The sequence below is a fragment of the Mrakia frigida genome, assembly GCF_051309035.1.
Source record: "Mrakia frigida strain ATCC 22029 unplaced genomic scaffold BDY24scaffold_37, whole genome shotgun sequence".
NCBI classification, from domain to species: Eukaryota; Fungi; Basidiomycota; class Tremellomycetes; order Cystofilobasidiales; family Mrakiaceae; genus Mrakia; species Mrakia frigida.
In genome coordinates, this window is record NW_027481244.1 from 1 (window position 1) to 12,411 (window position 12,411).

General features: G+C 53.9%; 5 protein-coding genes across 5 annotated transcripts; 3 read left to right on the forward strand and 2 right to left on the reverse strand.

The window, feature by feature from the left end:
• Window positions 1-652: 652 nt before the first annotated feature.
• Window positions 653-2,642, forward strand: BDY24DRAFT_401035 (heat shock factor family protein). The gene is made up of 6 exons (XM_076642037.1): window positions 653-743; window positions 877-1,668; window positions 1,749-1,857; window positions 1,940-2,031; window positions 2,110-2,158; window positions 2,245-2,642. Exons 1-6 carry the CDS (start codon window positions 726-728, stop codon window positions 2,421-2,423), a joined length of 1,239 nt encoding a protein of 412 aa, XP_076493148.1. The 5' UTR covers window positions 653-725; the 3' UTR covers window positions 2,424-2,642.
• On the reverse strand, window positions 2,643-5,248 carry ALG12 (dolichyl-P-Man:Man(7)GlcNAc(2)-PP-dolichol alpha-1,6-mannosyltransferase). Its single transcript, XM_076642038.1, has 8 exons — window positions 4,881-5,248; window positions 4,534-4,672; window positions 4,291-4,464; window positions 3,991-4,185; window positions 3,811-3,917; window positions 3,492-3,724; window positions 3,236-3,411; window positions 2,643-3,129 (listed from the first exon to the last, which is right to left on the reverse strand). Exons 1-8 carry the CDS (start codon window positions 5,211-5,213, stop codon window positions 2,678-2,680), a joined length of 1,809 nt encoding a protein of 602 aa, XP_076493149.1. The 5' UTR covers window positions 5,214-5,248; the 3' UTR covers window positions 2,643-2,677.
• Window positions 5,249-5,479: 231 nt separating this feature from the next.
• BDY24DRAFT_188994 (uncharacterized protein) lies at window positions 5,480-6,713 on the forward strand. Its single transcript, XM_076636387.1, has 2 exons — window positions 5,480-5,883; window positions 6,118-6,713. The coding sequence occupies exons 1-2, from the start codon at window positions 5,640-5,642 to the stop codon at window positions 6,570-6,572; spliced, it is 699 nt and encodes a 232-aa protein (XP_076493150.1). The 5' UTR covers window positions 5,480-5,639; the 3' UTR covers window positions 6,573-6,713.
• Window positions 6,638-7,442, forward strand: BDY24DRAFT_401043 (uncharacterized protein). The gene is made up of 2 exons (XM_076642039.1): window positions 6,638-7,004; window positions 7,074-7,442. The coding sequence occupies exons 1-2, from the start codon at window positions 6,855-6,857 to the stop codon at window positions 7,386-7,388; spliced, it is 465 nt and encodes a 154-aa protein (XP_076493151.1). The 5' UTR covers window positions 6,638-6,854; the 3' UTR covers window positions 7,389-7,442.
• A 2,799-nt stretch (window positions 7,443-10,241) lies between these two features.
• BDY24DRAFT_344477 (Gti1/Pac2 family protein) lies at window positions 10,242-11,539 on the reverse strand (the record flags this gene model as incomplete). Its single annotated transcript, XM_076637555.1, has 6 exons — window positions 10,242-10,343; window positions 10,455-10,508; window positions 10,650-10,748; window positions 10,872-11,024; window positions 11,204-11,287; window positions 11,366-11,539. The coding sequence occupies 6 exons, from the start codon at window positions 11,537-11,539 to the stop codon at window positions 10,242-10,244; spliced, it is 666 nt and encodes a 221-aa protein (XP_076493152.1).
• Window positions 11,540-12,411: the final 872 nt, after the last annotated feature.

Genomic DNA, 12,411 nt, shown 5'->3' on the forward strand with positions numbered 1-12,411 from the left:
TTAAAAATCGCAGCTGCAAAACTGAGGCTGCCCCGAGAAGTCAAAAAGTTGGAGCGCGTTGGGAAGTGGTTAATCTAGCAAGCTAGTCTAACCCATCCGGAGGCGGGAGTTTGGTATGGTTGGGGAAGCTAGTGTAGAGCGGAGGAGAGGAGGAAGAAGGACGATATATCTAGTAGTTCCGTAATCGGCTCGGCTCTTGTACTCTCTCTCTTTTTTTTTGTTGTCAGGACGATTATCTCCTCTGTTTGGTTTCCTTGAACTCTCAACGCGTGAGTGGACGCCGCGTCGCGGAAAGAGCTCGCCTTGAGTCTAATTGAAAAAAGCAGAAGGCCTGAGAACTCGTCCTCTTCTGTCAGTACAAATCTTCGGTATTAGGAGCGATGTGAGGAGACCATGATGCTGGAGCAGGAAGAGCGAGCGAGGTCGGATCGCGGCGCGTCCCCTCTTTCGGCGATGCTTTTCTGCAAATCCTTGCCTTTCTTTCACGATTGCAGATTTACCTCGGCCGGGCTCCAATCGTCTCGGAGACATAGGCTTTGATGATGCTGAGTTCCAAAGTGTCGGACCAGAAATCAGCTGAGCGAGCTCAACCATCGTCGCTACAAATCCGGCCTACAAATCTCAGGACGAGGGGGAAAAGGTGCACTTTTGACTTTTCACTCCCAACCTCCACCCATCCAACTAAACGGTCAAGCCAGCACTACCTTCATACGCTAAACAAACAGATGAGCTCTGCAAAGGAAGTGAGTCGAGTCTAATCTCGAGCTCTCGTCGATGTCGACCCAACTCTCGAGCTCGTCCAAAGGCCAAGCTGACCGCTTTCCTCCTCTTCCTTCTTTTCCTCCCTTCCTCTCTGCTTTTCCCAATTCTTTTCAGTGCCCCTTCCACTTCACTTGGTGCCCTCGTCTCCCTGAAGACTGCCCATCTCCCGTCCTCACTCCCACTCCCAGCCCTCGCCCAAGTCCAAACCTCGGACGATTCACTCGAATTACCCCTCCTCTCCTCCTCCCTCCCTCCCCTCGTCTCTCGGCCGAAAAAGACCTCGCCTTACTACCCTTGCCTTTCCTCCTCGGAACTAAGGAGCTGGAGAAGAAGGAGGACGTCGAATCCAACCCCTCCTCGCGAACGAGCTCGGCTCCTCCTCCATCGACTTGCTCTCATCACCACCCAAATCTCCCCTCGGCTTCCCGATCCGTCCCTCCTCCCAGCACGGACTCAGCTCGCTCCAACTCGAGCATCTCTTCAGAGTCGAGGGTCTCCACTCCTTCGATCTCAGTTCAGGACGTCCTCGCTTCGGAGGACTTTTTGAGTCTCTACACGAACGAGGAACCGACGCCTTTCGTCGACGACAGCTACGACAACATCACCAGCCCTCCCTCTTCCTCCTCCTGCCCTTCCGACTCCCTACTATTCATGGATCCCAGCAATCTACGACTTCCTCCCCAACAGATCCCATCTCCCTCCCCTCCTCCGCCCTCCTTCAACTTCGACTTCGACGCGTCGTGCGCCTACGATTCTCCTCCTCCCGCCTTCACCGAATCGCCAACGTACCTCAACGTCCGCTCAGCTTCAAACGCTCAAGTAGCAGAGCCTAGGCCCGACAGTCCAGCTGAACACTCTCTGGGCGGCGGGGAGATGTTGGGAGAAGAAACAGCTTTCATTTCGAAGGTTCGTTTGGTTGAAAGTTCCATCGATTCGGTCCTCTTTCAGGCCGCGCTGATTCTTCCCTTCTTTTTCTCCGTTCGCAGCTCTGGCACCTCATCAACCATCCGGAGTACTCTCGCTACGTTCGATGGAGCACAGACGGGAAGGGCATTGCTTTCGTGGAATCGGAACTCGAGGAGTTTGCGTCGCGAGGTTGGTTCGACTCCCTCTCTTTTTTTGACTCGACGGCGATGGCTGATCACAACGTGTTTTCAATTCTCTTCCGCCTTGACAGTCCTTCCTCGGTTCTTCCGTTCTTCGAAGATCGAGTCCCTCATCAGGCAGATCAATCTCTACTCGTTTTCTCGCACGGTCATCCAGTACCAGGTTCGTCTCGTCCCTCCTCTTTGAACTCTCTCTGAAGCATCGCCCACTAATCTCCACCCTCTCTCCCACTTTTCACAGAGGCCCGACATGCTGGACCCGTCGATATCAGTCTCAGTCTCATGCTCTGGTTGGTCTTTTCTTCACGCGTTTCTGTTTCATCTTTTCGCCTCTCCTTCGCCCTCTGATCGTCTTCTCCCTCTTCTTTTCCCTCAGGCTACAGTCACCCTGACTTCCAGCGAGAACACCCTGGAAATCTCAAACTCCTTCATCCCAAGGTCGCAGCGAGGAAGGCTACCTCGAGGGCTGGGATCGCGAAAAAGAAGGCAGCTCGAAAGCTGAGGGAGGAGGCAATGAAGAGAGGAGGGGTGAAGAAGTCTAGTACTCCTAGATAGACCTCTCAGGCTTCGAGAGGGATCCTTCTAGTCTATCCCGCTTCTTTTGTTGACGACGACTACTTACACACGCTCCAGTAGTCGTTTCGACGCGAACTTCGATTTGCGACCCAACTTAATTTTACTCAACTCTTCTCCGCTTCGCTTGTTGTCCACTATTCTCTTTCCTTAGATGTACTTCGGCTCTTCGATTTCATATCATGTTGTTTTCACGCTGGAACTCTCCCATCCGGTGCCCCTATCCTCGTAAAAGATCATCGATCCCAATCGACGCGTCGAACGAGAACGACCTTCTCCCCTTCTTTAACCACCACCGCCCACTTCATCAACGGCACCTTCAACACCTCTTTCGCTCCTCCCTTCAATCCCTTCTCACTGGAATCGTCGTCTTGAGATCTCCTCCATCCAACTCCTCCGAACCCGCTTCTCGAACCCAACACCTCCCACCCGTCGACCTCCCATTCTCCTTCTTCGAACCTCCCTCCCTCCAGAATGACGTGAGTGAACCCTTCTTGCCTCGCTTGAGCAGATCCGAGTATCTCTGTGAACTCCGTCTTGTCGTAGATCCAGTAGGGAGTGGGTGGAGTTGGGTAAGGGAGGGAGGAGAAGAAGAGCGAGGACGGGGGAGAGGAGAGAGGCTCGACGCGTCGATTGTGGAAGAGGGTCGATCCGCTTTGGAGAGGCAGGGAGGGAGAGTGGAGGTGAACTGGTAACGAGATGAAGGTGCAAAGGAAGGGGAGTCAGCTTTCGTCGGTGGAGAGGAGGCAACCAGAGAAGAAAAAGGAAGAAAGAAGGAGGGGAGGCGAACGAACCTGCGACGGTCGAGTTGGCTTCGATCGAATGAAGAAGCCGCATGATCTGTCCTCCTGGGTAGTTCCCAACGCTGGCCAAAGTGTGAGCAGTGGTAATTACGACGTTTCCTATCAGACCTCCGACCAGTGCGAGAGCTAGAAGGCTTTTGAGCCAGGTCTTCCTCCGGTTCAACCATCTGCGAGAGAACGAAAGACGAGACGTGTCAGTTCTCCCTCCATTGCTTGACCAGCAGAAGGCAAGGAACACGAGACTCACATCCAGCCACCAGCTACAGCTCCAGCTGCGTTGAACCACACGATGCAGTAGCAGACGAAGCGCCATTCCTTGTGGCCGAGGAAGCTCATCCCAAGGACCATCGTTGTTGGAGGGACGACGAGGAACCAGGTTCGTCGGCGAAGGATGGGATGGAGAAGGGCGAATAGGAGGAGTGGGAGGGTGGCGAGGAGGAGGAGAGGGAGTGATTTCAGGTAGTGGTACCAGGGAGAGACCTGGCGGAAAGAAGGAAAATGGAGAAGGCGAATGGGAGGAGTCAGCGAAGGCTTTGGAAAGGGAGGAGAGGGCGTTCCAGACTCACGCCCCACTCCGATGCTTTTCCAAGAACGACATTGAAGTAGATGGTGTAAAGCTCCGGCCAGAGGTAAGATTGAGACCAGTAGGTCGAATCGACGATCATGGAAGAGACTGAGAACGAGAAAACGAGGAGTGAGCTGTCTGCCGTCAGGTCAGTCGATTCTGCTCGAGAGTTCGAACTCACACATCCCTGCGAATCCTCCGAGAGCTCCGAATACCAACGCTCGTACGACGGACATCCTCCGAGTGGCGAGAAGAAGCAACACGATGGGTGCGAGGAGGAGAGCGAGCTCAGACCGAATGACGGCCGCTGTCGCTGTAAGAAGGGAGAGAGCTGGACCAGGACGAGAGGAGAGCAAAAGACCGAGAGATATGTTGACTGGTCGAAAAGAAGTGTGAAGGGTGTCAGGCGATCAACTTCCAGTTCCGTTGTAACAAAGGCGACGCGTCGAGAACGAACGCAGAATGAAGAGACGAGACGCACCAAAAGGAAGAGCCAAGAAGTTTGGAAGCGTCCTTCCAGCGTAGTACATGAGATGGAACTGAGTCGTACATAGAGCGATGAAGATCTCCCCTGTCGATCGACCGTAGATCTTGACGAGTTGGCGAGCGACGAAGAGGAGGGAGAGGGAGGAGACGAAGGCGAGAGTGAGCCGAGCTGCGATGGAAAGCGAAGAGGAAGTATGAGTGCGATCTTTGTATATATATAGAGAGAGAGGAGACTGACTCAATATCTGAAGATCGAACTTGTCGTTGATGTATCCCAAACGGACGAGAGGGCCTGCCAAAAGTCGAACGGGGAGGGAGAGGAGGAGGGAAGGGATGAAGCTTCGAGGGAGAGGTCCAGGGAAAGAGATGTGGTCGAACTGGTACAAGTTGGAAGTGGGGAGTCAGAGGTTGAGGTGGTTTTAAGGAGGAAAGCGTGAAACTCATTTTTGAAGAGGGGAGGAGGGAAGAGGAGGCTGAGCTCTGACGATGTGAGCTCGCTCGTTCCTTCCTTCCTTTCCATCTCGTCCTTCCTCCTCTCCCAGCGAGTTCGGAATCCGTGAAAAGATAAGAGCAGCGTCGTCTCACCTTGCTGAGGGCTTCTAGGGAGTATCCATAGATCACAAAGTCGTGAACCGCGTGGAGGGAGAAGGACTCTTCAACTTTGGTGTCCGGCGAGAGGAGAACGTGGGCGAAGGAAGCGACAAAGGGGAGCGGATTTAGGTAGATGGAGGGTAGAGAGAATCCTCGTTTGATCTCGAGAGGTCGAGAGGAAGGTTTTGCGGTTGACACCATCGAAAGAGGCCTCTTTGGCGAATGCGGTTGAGGAAGAAGGAGGAGAAGGGGCCGACTCTGCGCGTTCGTGATCTGATCCAGATTTCTGGTGAACTCAATTATATGAGAATATGAAGGTCGAACCATTGTTACTATGAGAAGCACTCTCAGGTCTAGACTACCTAATCTCGAAACTGAGAAACCCAAGACGATCGTCGTGCGACCTGCTCAGACTGACCGACGTAACAGTTGGAGGAAAGTACGAGAGGCATGAAGTCGTCGACTTCGAGATCGTTCATGGGTCCCTTGAGCTGATCTCCAATCGAAGAGTGTACTGGACGTAGGAGACGAGAGAGGCAAACGAATCAGCGAAGTGCGACGCGTCGACGAAACGGAAACGAGTTTGAGACTCACGCTGCAGCTCAACAAACCCTTCGGCGACTGCTTGAAGAAATTCGGAACAGTCGTTTCTCCGATCTCAAACTATCCAACAATAACCTTCTCCTGGCCCCATCGCTTCTCGGGCTGCCCTCCTGCTCCTCCTCCTCCCTCAACCTCGACGTTTCAAGAGTGATGTCTCCTTTGAGAACGTCGGAAGCGGTGAAGACTCTCTCGCGAGCGTCCGGGAAGACGACTGAGATGAGTTTGGGCGAAGTAGAAAACATTGTCGAGCTTCGAGGAGATGGAAGTTCGAGCTTAGGAGGAGAACACTGCCTCTCGAAAGGAGGAACGACGTTTGAGAGATTTCGACCCAAAGGGTCGGTACCTTCCATAGGGAAGACTGTCACGTTGCTGACATGTACAGATCAAGTTCAAGGTGAGCTCAGGATGGATCCTCAGCGAGCAGAAAAAAAATGGAGAGGAAGGAGAGCAAAGAACAAGGAAGAAAGAGAGAACAAGAGTCAAGCTCAACGTCGACCCCCTTCCTAGGCTCGCCCTTGCCTTCAAACTCATTTTACGGCTTTCTCTAGGGTGCCACCTCGGGCTTAGGGTCAAACGATCTCCTGCTGACCACCTTCATGACTCTATACCACTTGTTCGCTTCGTCCAGTCGAGCCAATGAGGCGAGCTCACAAGGTCTTCCTCGCGGACCTGTTCAGTCGCCCACGACCCGCCTTCGACGCTCTCTCCCATCCCTCTTCAACTCTCAACCACCACCATCGCCACAGCATGCATCCAGACGTCGAGAAGAAGGATTTCTTGCGGCAGGTCGACGTCCACTTCCTCGCTTCTTCCTCGCCTGCCTCGTCCAAACAGAGGTCGAGCTCGCACCTCCTCCTTCTCCTCCTCGCCTTCTCCCTCTCGCTCCTCTTCACGCTTCTACAACTCTTCAACCTCTCTCCATCGCTTCCAGATCTCTTCTCGGACTCGACTGGGACTGTTTTCAAGCATGATCAGGTGAGCCTACGCCCAACAGTGCTTTCTTTCGTGCCACCAAGAAGAAAAGGGCGAGCTCAACCATTCCGCTCTCTGACTTCCTCTTCTTCCCTTCATTCCTGGCCCTAGAAGTCCCTCTCCACCTCTCTTCTTAACCCAAGCCCCTCTCATCACATCCTCAGCCCTTTCAACTTCTCGGCTCCCGTCAAGAGCTTCCACAAATGGATCCCAGAGCCGTACAGGCAACGCTACCCCTTCTTCGAATCCACCTCCACTCCCTTCAAGTTGAACACCAGCTCTCCACTCCTCTTCTTCCGAGCGACGTCAGCAACTTCGATCTACTTTCGGTCCTCCGAGAGCGAGGAAGGCGATAGGGAGCCCTGGGAGGGAGAGACGCCCGAGAAGGACGAGATGGTCGTGGTCGTGAGAGTTCGCTGGCCGGAGAATGAGGATTGGGAGATGAAGAAATGGGGTGTGGAAGAAATATTGAGGTTCTCTGGGGGAGAAGCTGTTCAAACCAGCGAGGGAGGCCGTCGAGAGGCGGTTGGAGTCTACCTCGACGTGAGTCGCGTCGCATCTTCCTCGCTTCCGTTCGCTCATTCTGTGGTTCCTTCCTTTTCTTCAATTCAGGTTCCCAAACCGTGTCTCCCTCCAGCCAAACCAGGTCGACCTCCTCCGGATCCCAACGTCGCTGACTCTCTCATGGAGACGGAAATCACCATCGTTCTCCCTCCTGGTTTCGAAGGACGAGATCTCGAGGTCACTAGGATCCCAAACCGAGATCCCGTAAACTCAAGGTCGTACGCTCCAACTTCTTTTGGATCTCTGTCTGGATCATTCGAGGACGTGGTCGTTGAAGCAGAAGTGGGATTCGTCGGAGTGAGTCTTCTGCGTCGCTTCTCACCACCCGTCCTTCTTTCACTGTTCTCACCTCTCGTCTCCTAAAGTTTCAGCTCCTATCTGACTCTCACTTTTTTTGTTTGCTTTGCTGTCTCGCCAGTCTGCCTATGGGAGTTCCTCCTTCGTCGCCAGATCACTCGCCATCTCTATCGCCACCGAGGAGGAGGATCGCAACTCTTTCGGGTCCGTCTCTGGCAGCTTCTCAGTCTCCTCCCTCAACGTCACCCTCGGAGACCTCGGCTACGCTTCCATCCAACTCAATCCTCACCCAACCCTTCCTTCCTCCTCCTCCTCAGCCAACGCCAGCATCAGCATCGGACGACACTCTCCGCTTCCACGCGGTTGGGGTCACGTCCAGCTCTACCTGCCCAAGGGAAGCTTCGAGGGAGAATTCGACGTCAGAACAGCGTACGGGGACATGGACATCAACGTTGTTCCGGAGGAGGGACAAGCGATGGAGGTCGAGAGGGTTGGAGAGTGGGACGGGGGATCGAAGAACGGGGTTGGGTTCGAGCTGTTGGGTTCGATAAGGAAGAAGGAAGGGAGGAAGAGGGAAGGAGAGGGAAGGATAGAGTTGTTCAACAAGGAGGGGATGGTCAACTTGGCGATCGCTTGATGCGTAGGGAGAGAAGAAGAGGGGAAGATGGGCTCGGGAGGGAGAGAGCGAGGACGCGACTTACCTTTTCGGATAACGATCATTTTCATGACTGATGTGAGATGGGAGAGAACTAAAACCAGTGCAAGAACATGCATGGATATGATCTGAAAGAGGATCGAAGACTCAGCTCACCAAACCCCCGAACAGGAAAACGGGAGGAAGAGGAGGAGACGCGCTGCCTGATCAGGTCGTGTCTTTCCTGGTCGACCCTTGCTGCGTTTCTCAGATCACTACCTTAGCACCGAGCAGACAAACATAGCACAACCAGGAGGTGGCTCGTCTCAACGCAGCGGGGAAAGCGTCAAGTCGTAAGGGGTTTGTGTCGACGTCTCCGAGTGAGGCGAGTCGAGGAGGGAGAGCGAGAGTTTTCCTTGCTCGAAGAGATGAAGGATCGGAAAAGAAAGGAGAGATCGTGTATAGTTTGAACGTGAAAATAGCAAGGCGTGAATAAGCTGAACGAATACATACAAAGCGAGAGACGAGAAAGCGACGAGACGAGAAAACGTTTCCTAAACAGTCGTACCGAACGAGCGAGATAGCAAATACAAAAAGAAACACGATAAGAAGGAAGTTGAAACGATCCAGAATAGTGAGATAAGGAAACGCATCTATGTTTGAGAAAGGAACGCACAAATCGTCCGTCCACGTCGGGTCACGATTCCAACCCAGGCCACCCCCCTCCGTACCCTCCATAGTTGGGACTGGACTCCGCCAACAGATCCACCAGCATCGCCTCCTCCCTTGCGTTCTCCTCCTTCCTCCTCCTGAACTCAGACTGGTTCATCAACTCCGCACTCAACATGGATCCCAGTCCTCCCGCTCCGTAGGCTCCGAACTGGTTGTTCATCGAGTTGGAGTTGGACGATAGCGACCTCTGGTGCTGCTGGAAGCCGTATTGTTGTTGAGGTCTCGGAGGAGGAGGGATGGACAAACTCTTGGTCAACTGAGGTTGCTGAGAGTTGAAAGGGAAGTAGGAGGACGATTGAGGGTGGGGACGATCGGGAGGAGGAGGAGGGCCGGTTTGAGGAGGGGAGGGTTCGTTGTAGGAGGGTTGACGACTTGTTCGGAAGGTAGGTCGGTTGAAACGAGAGAAGGGGAGGGAGGATGAGTTGGAGGAGGAGGAAGCGGAGGAGGGGGAGAGGGAATCGTTGGCGTTGGTGGTCGAGGAGGAGGAGGTTGGGTCGAACGGGAAATCGGAGTTGGGAGGGAGGTTGGTTCGAAGCGCGCTCGGGGTGAGGTGGGAAAGGTGAATGAAGCTGTCCAAGCTCGTGCTGGAGTCGTAGGAAGCTCGAAGGGGAGGGTACTGAGTGGGGAGGAGGGAGGAGTTGGAGGATTGGTGAGGGAGGTACGAGCTGGACGCCCATTCCGGTGAGCTCTGGTTCGATTCCGTCCATTTCCTCTTGTTGTGCAACCTCTCGTTCTCCAACCCTTCCCCAGTCTTCCACCCGTGATGCTCCCCGTTCAGCTCGTAGCTCGCCAACGAAGCCATCGTCTTTTGAAGCTGCCCAGGCGTCAACGCTCCAGAGTTGGACGCGTCTGGCGACTCAAAGTCCGTCCTTCGCGTTTCCGGTCGACTGACGAAGAAGGAGGGACCTCCTTGGGCTGGTGAGATGGAAGGATAGAGGGAGTGAGAGGCTCCTCGGAGGAGGGTGGAGGAGAGGACGATGTCGGCGGGAGGGTTGAGTCGAAGGGTTTCCGCTGCGAGAGGTCGACCGTCCTGAATGACGAGCACGACGGGAGGGACGTCGTCGAGGGTGGAGATGGTATTGGAACGTTTCCGTTTGTGAACGACTGGGGAGGGAGGAAGGAGTTCCGAGGCTGGAGTGGGGACGGGGATGAGGACGGGTTCGGCTGAGAGGACGCGTCTTTCTCGAGCGACGGGAGGAGGAGGAGCGAGTGTTCTTGATGGAGGGGAGGTCGAGGTGGTAGCTTCGCCGGATTCTCCACTGGAGAGAGAGAAGCAGGAAGACGAGAACAGATCAGTGACTAGTTCTCGCAGTTCAGCGAGAGGTCTGGATCGGGATCGAGACGAGAAGACGAAGACGAAGGACGGGAGAAAGAGACTCACAGATATCGAAGAGTTCCAGCAGAGTCGATCTCGGTCTTGGGAGCGTATCGGAATTGATCGTTGGCGAGCTGTGAAAGAAACAAGAGGCGAGAAGAAGAGGTGAAGGAGAGTCAGACTCGGGGATCGAAGGGCGAAGGCGGAGGCGAGGAAGAGAAAGCAAGGGAGCAAAGAGTCATGGAACTGTGAGACCTACCAGATCGGGATGGATGGTCAGGGAGGCGAGCTCGGGGAAACTCGAGGGAGTTCTCAGCTTTCCTGAAAGAGCGTCCTCCATCTGAAAGAACGGAAAACAAACAAGGCAAACGGGTTAACCAAGCACTTGAAGGAGCAGACGCGTCCCGCCGTCGACGACTCGAAGCCCAAGATCGAACGTTCGAAAACTCACGTTGTAGTACGAAACGAGATGTTGAGCGACTCCGTTGATGTGCACAGAGATGGTCTAAGAGGGAGGAAAAATAAAGGAAGGAGAAAGAAGGAACGTGGGGAGGTCAGAAGCTTGTTGGGTCTCGAACGAACCCTCTCCACGACGTCTCCTCGCCGGAAGCGGGCACAAAGGGAAGGAGGGCAAAAAAAAAATCACCTTCTTGATCAACCCTTGAGTCTTGTACTTCCCAGACGTACTCAAGCTTCCTACCAACTCTCTCTCTCGATCCTCCTGAGTAGCGATCCCTCCAGCAGCCTCGGTCTGAGCTTTGGTCTTCCTCCTCGGACGAGGTCCTCGAAGGATTCTGACCTTCTTGACTACGACCTCCTCGTCCGAGATGGCTTGAATCTCCTCGATATCCGAGCCGTCGGCATCGACGTCCTTTGGGCAGACGATCTTGACTTGAGACGAAGAGGAAGAGGCGTGGTGATGGTGGGACTTGACAAGTTGAGGAGTAACCGCTTGATGTCCCTTCTTTGAGCGAGGTCGAGGAGGGTGTCGATCCGTTCGCTCGTTGGCTTCTCGGTAGATCTTGTAGAAGGCAAGAAGAAGAGGAAGGTCGAGTCAGCACCCTGAGATCTCGAGGCAATTTTCAGCCTAAGAAAAAAGGAGTAAAGGAAGACCGTCATGCTGACGTTTCCTCCTCCTCCTCCTCCTCCTCCTCCTGACCTTCGAAACGAGATCCCTGCTGCTACAAGAGATGGACTCACGATGAAGTTGGATAGGATTCTACTAGGAGACCATACGAGTCCGTCGGTCCATCTTTTAATCCCACTCTCTAGCTCATCGAACACCTGAAATCGCATCGGTGAGGAAGGAATGGATCGACGAAGGTCAGCTCAGCTGAAACGGGCTCGAAGGAGAAGACTCACAAAGACGGCTCCAGATTTGATCAAGACCTTCTCCGACTCGAGTAGACGACGAGTTATCCGAGGAATGACCGCTCTACGAGCTGCTTCAAAGATCAAGAGAGCGTCCTGCGTGGTTTCGATGAGGCCGACGAAGGGAGAGACGGGAGCGACGACTTCGCGAAATCGATTGGGCATGGGCTGAAGAGAGGAGGTGATGGAAGGAGAGTGGGTGGTGGTAGTAGAAGTTGTGGTAGTGGTCGTAGAGATTCCTTTTGTTGCTAAGAGTGCTGAAAGGCGAAGGTGAACGAAGACGAATGTGGTTGGAGGCGGAAAAGAAGGGGAGGTCGAGGAGAGGTTCGGGTGGAGGCTGACTTGTTGAGCTTGGACTTTTTGGAGTTTACTGCAAGAAGGGAAGATAGGAACGAATAAAAGAAAGTCAGCTCTCTCTACAACCAACCCGGACCAAGCAGAAAAGTTCCCATTGTCGAAAGCCAAACAACCGAAGGCAAGAGAAGGAAGGAAGGAGAGGAGGAGGGCTGAAAGTGAAGCTCACCGATCTGGAAGAAAGAATCAACCAGCCGCAACAAAACTGTCAGCTCCTTGTAGACACCGATTCTTATGAAGCTCAAAGATCTACTCACAAATGGACTGGAGTTGAGAAAGATAGCAGGTGGTGGTTTGAAGGGAAGCTTGGAAAAAGAGGCCCTGGGGAAGGTGCTTGTGTGGTTGGGAGAGGTCGACTACTGCCGCTCCTGTCCTTCCACCTCCTTCTTCTTTTGTTGACCGCAAACACCCCGCGCTCTCCTTGGTAATTTTCTCCGTCAGGCAACAGCTTGTCTTGTTTGGTTCTGATGGGGGAGCGGTTCCCGCTTTCAGGCCTGGCCATCTTCCAAGGGAATCCTCTCGACGCGACCTAAATTCAGCCCTTCGTTCTCTTCACCCCCTTTCTTCCTGCGTCGTGAGCTCTTTCAGGTCATACCAAACGCATCGGAAGCGAGAGGTTGCTTCATCCGTTCCATCGGAAACGTGGAGAAGGAGGGAAAGCGAGAAGGGGAACAACAGACGAT

Coding starts and splice junctions, on each gene's coding strand:
- BDY24DRAFT_401035 (XM_076642037.1), top strand. Junction 2,032..2,109: donor GCACGGTCATCCAGTACCAG/GTTCGTCTCGTC, acceptor CACTTTTCACAG/AGGCCCGACATGCTGGACCC. Junction 2,159..2,244: donor AGTCTCAGTCTCATGCTCTG/GTTGGTCTTTTC, acceptor CTTTTCCCTCAG/GCTACAGTCACCCTGACTTC.
- ALG12 (XM_076642038.1), bottom strand. CDS start 5,213: ATGGTTCGACCTTCATATTCTCATATAATTGAGTTCACCAGAAATCTG. Junction 3,725..3,810: donor GAAAAGCATCGGAGTGGGGC/GTGAGTCTGGAA, acceptor TCTTTCCGCCAG/GTCTCTCCCTGGTACCACTA. Junction 3,130..3,235: donor AGCCAACTCGACCGTCGCAG/GTTCGTTCGCCT, acceptor TCTCGTTACCAG/TTCACCTCCACTCTCCCTCC.
- BDY24DRAFT_188994 (XM_076636387.1), top strand. CDS start 5,640: ATGTCTCCTTTGAGAACGTCGGAAGCGGTGAAGACTCTCTCGCGAGCG. Junction 5,884..6,117: donor ATGTACAGATCAAGTTCAAG/GTGAGCTCAGGA, acceptor CGCTTCGTCCAG/TCGAGCCAATGAGGCGAGCT.
- BDY24DRAFT_401043 (XM_076642039.1), top strand. CDS start 6,855: ATGGTCGTGGTCGTGAGAGTTCGCTGGCCGGAGAATGAGGATTGGGAG. Junction 7,005..7,073: donor CGGTTGGAGTCTACCTCGAC/GTGAGTCGCGTC, acceptor TCTTCAATTCAG/GTTCCCAAACCGTGTCTCCC.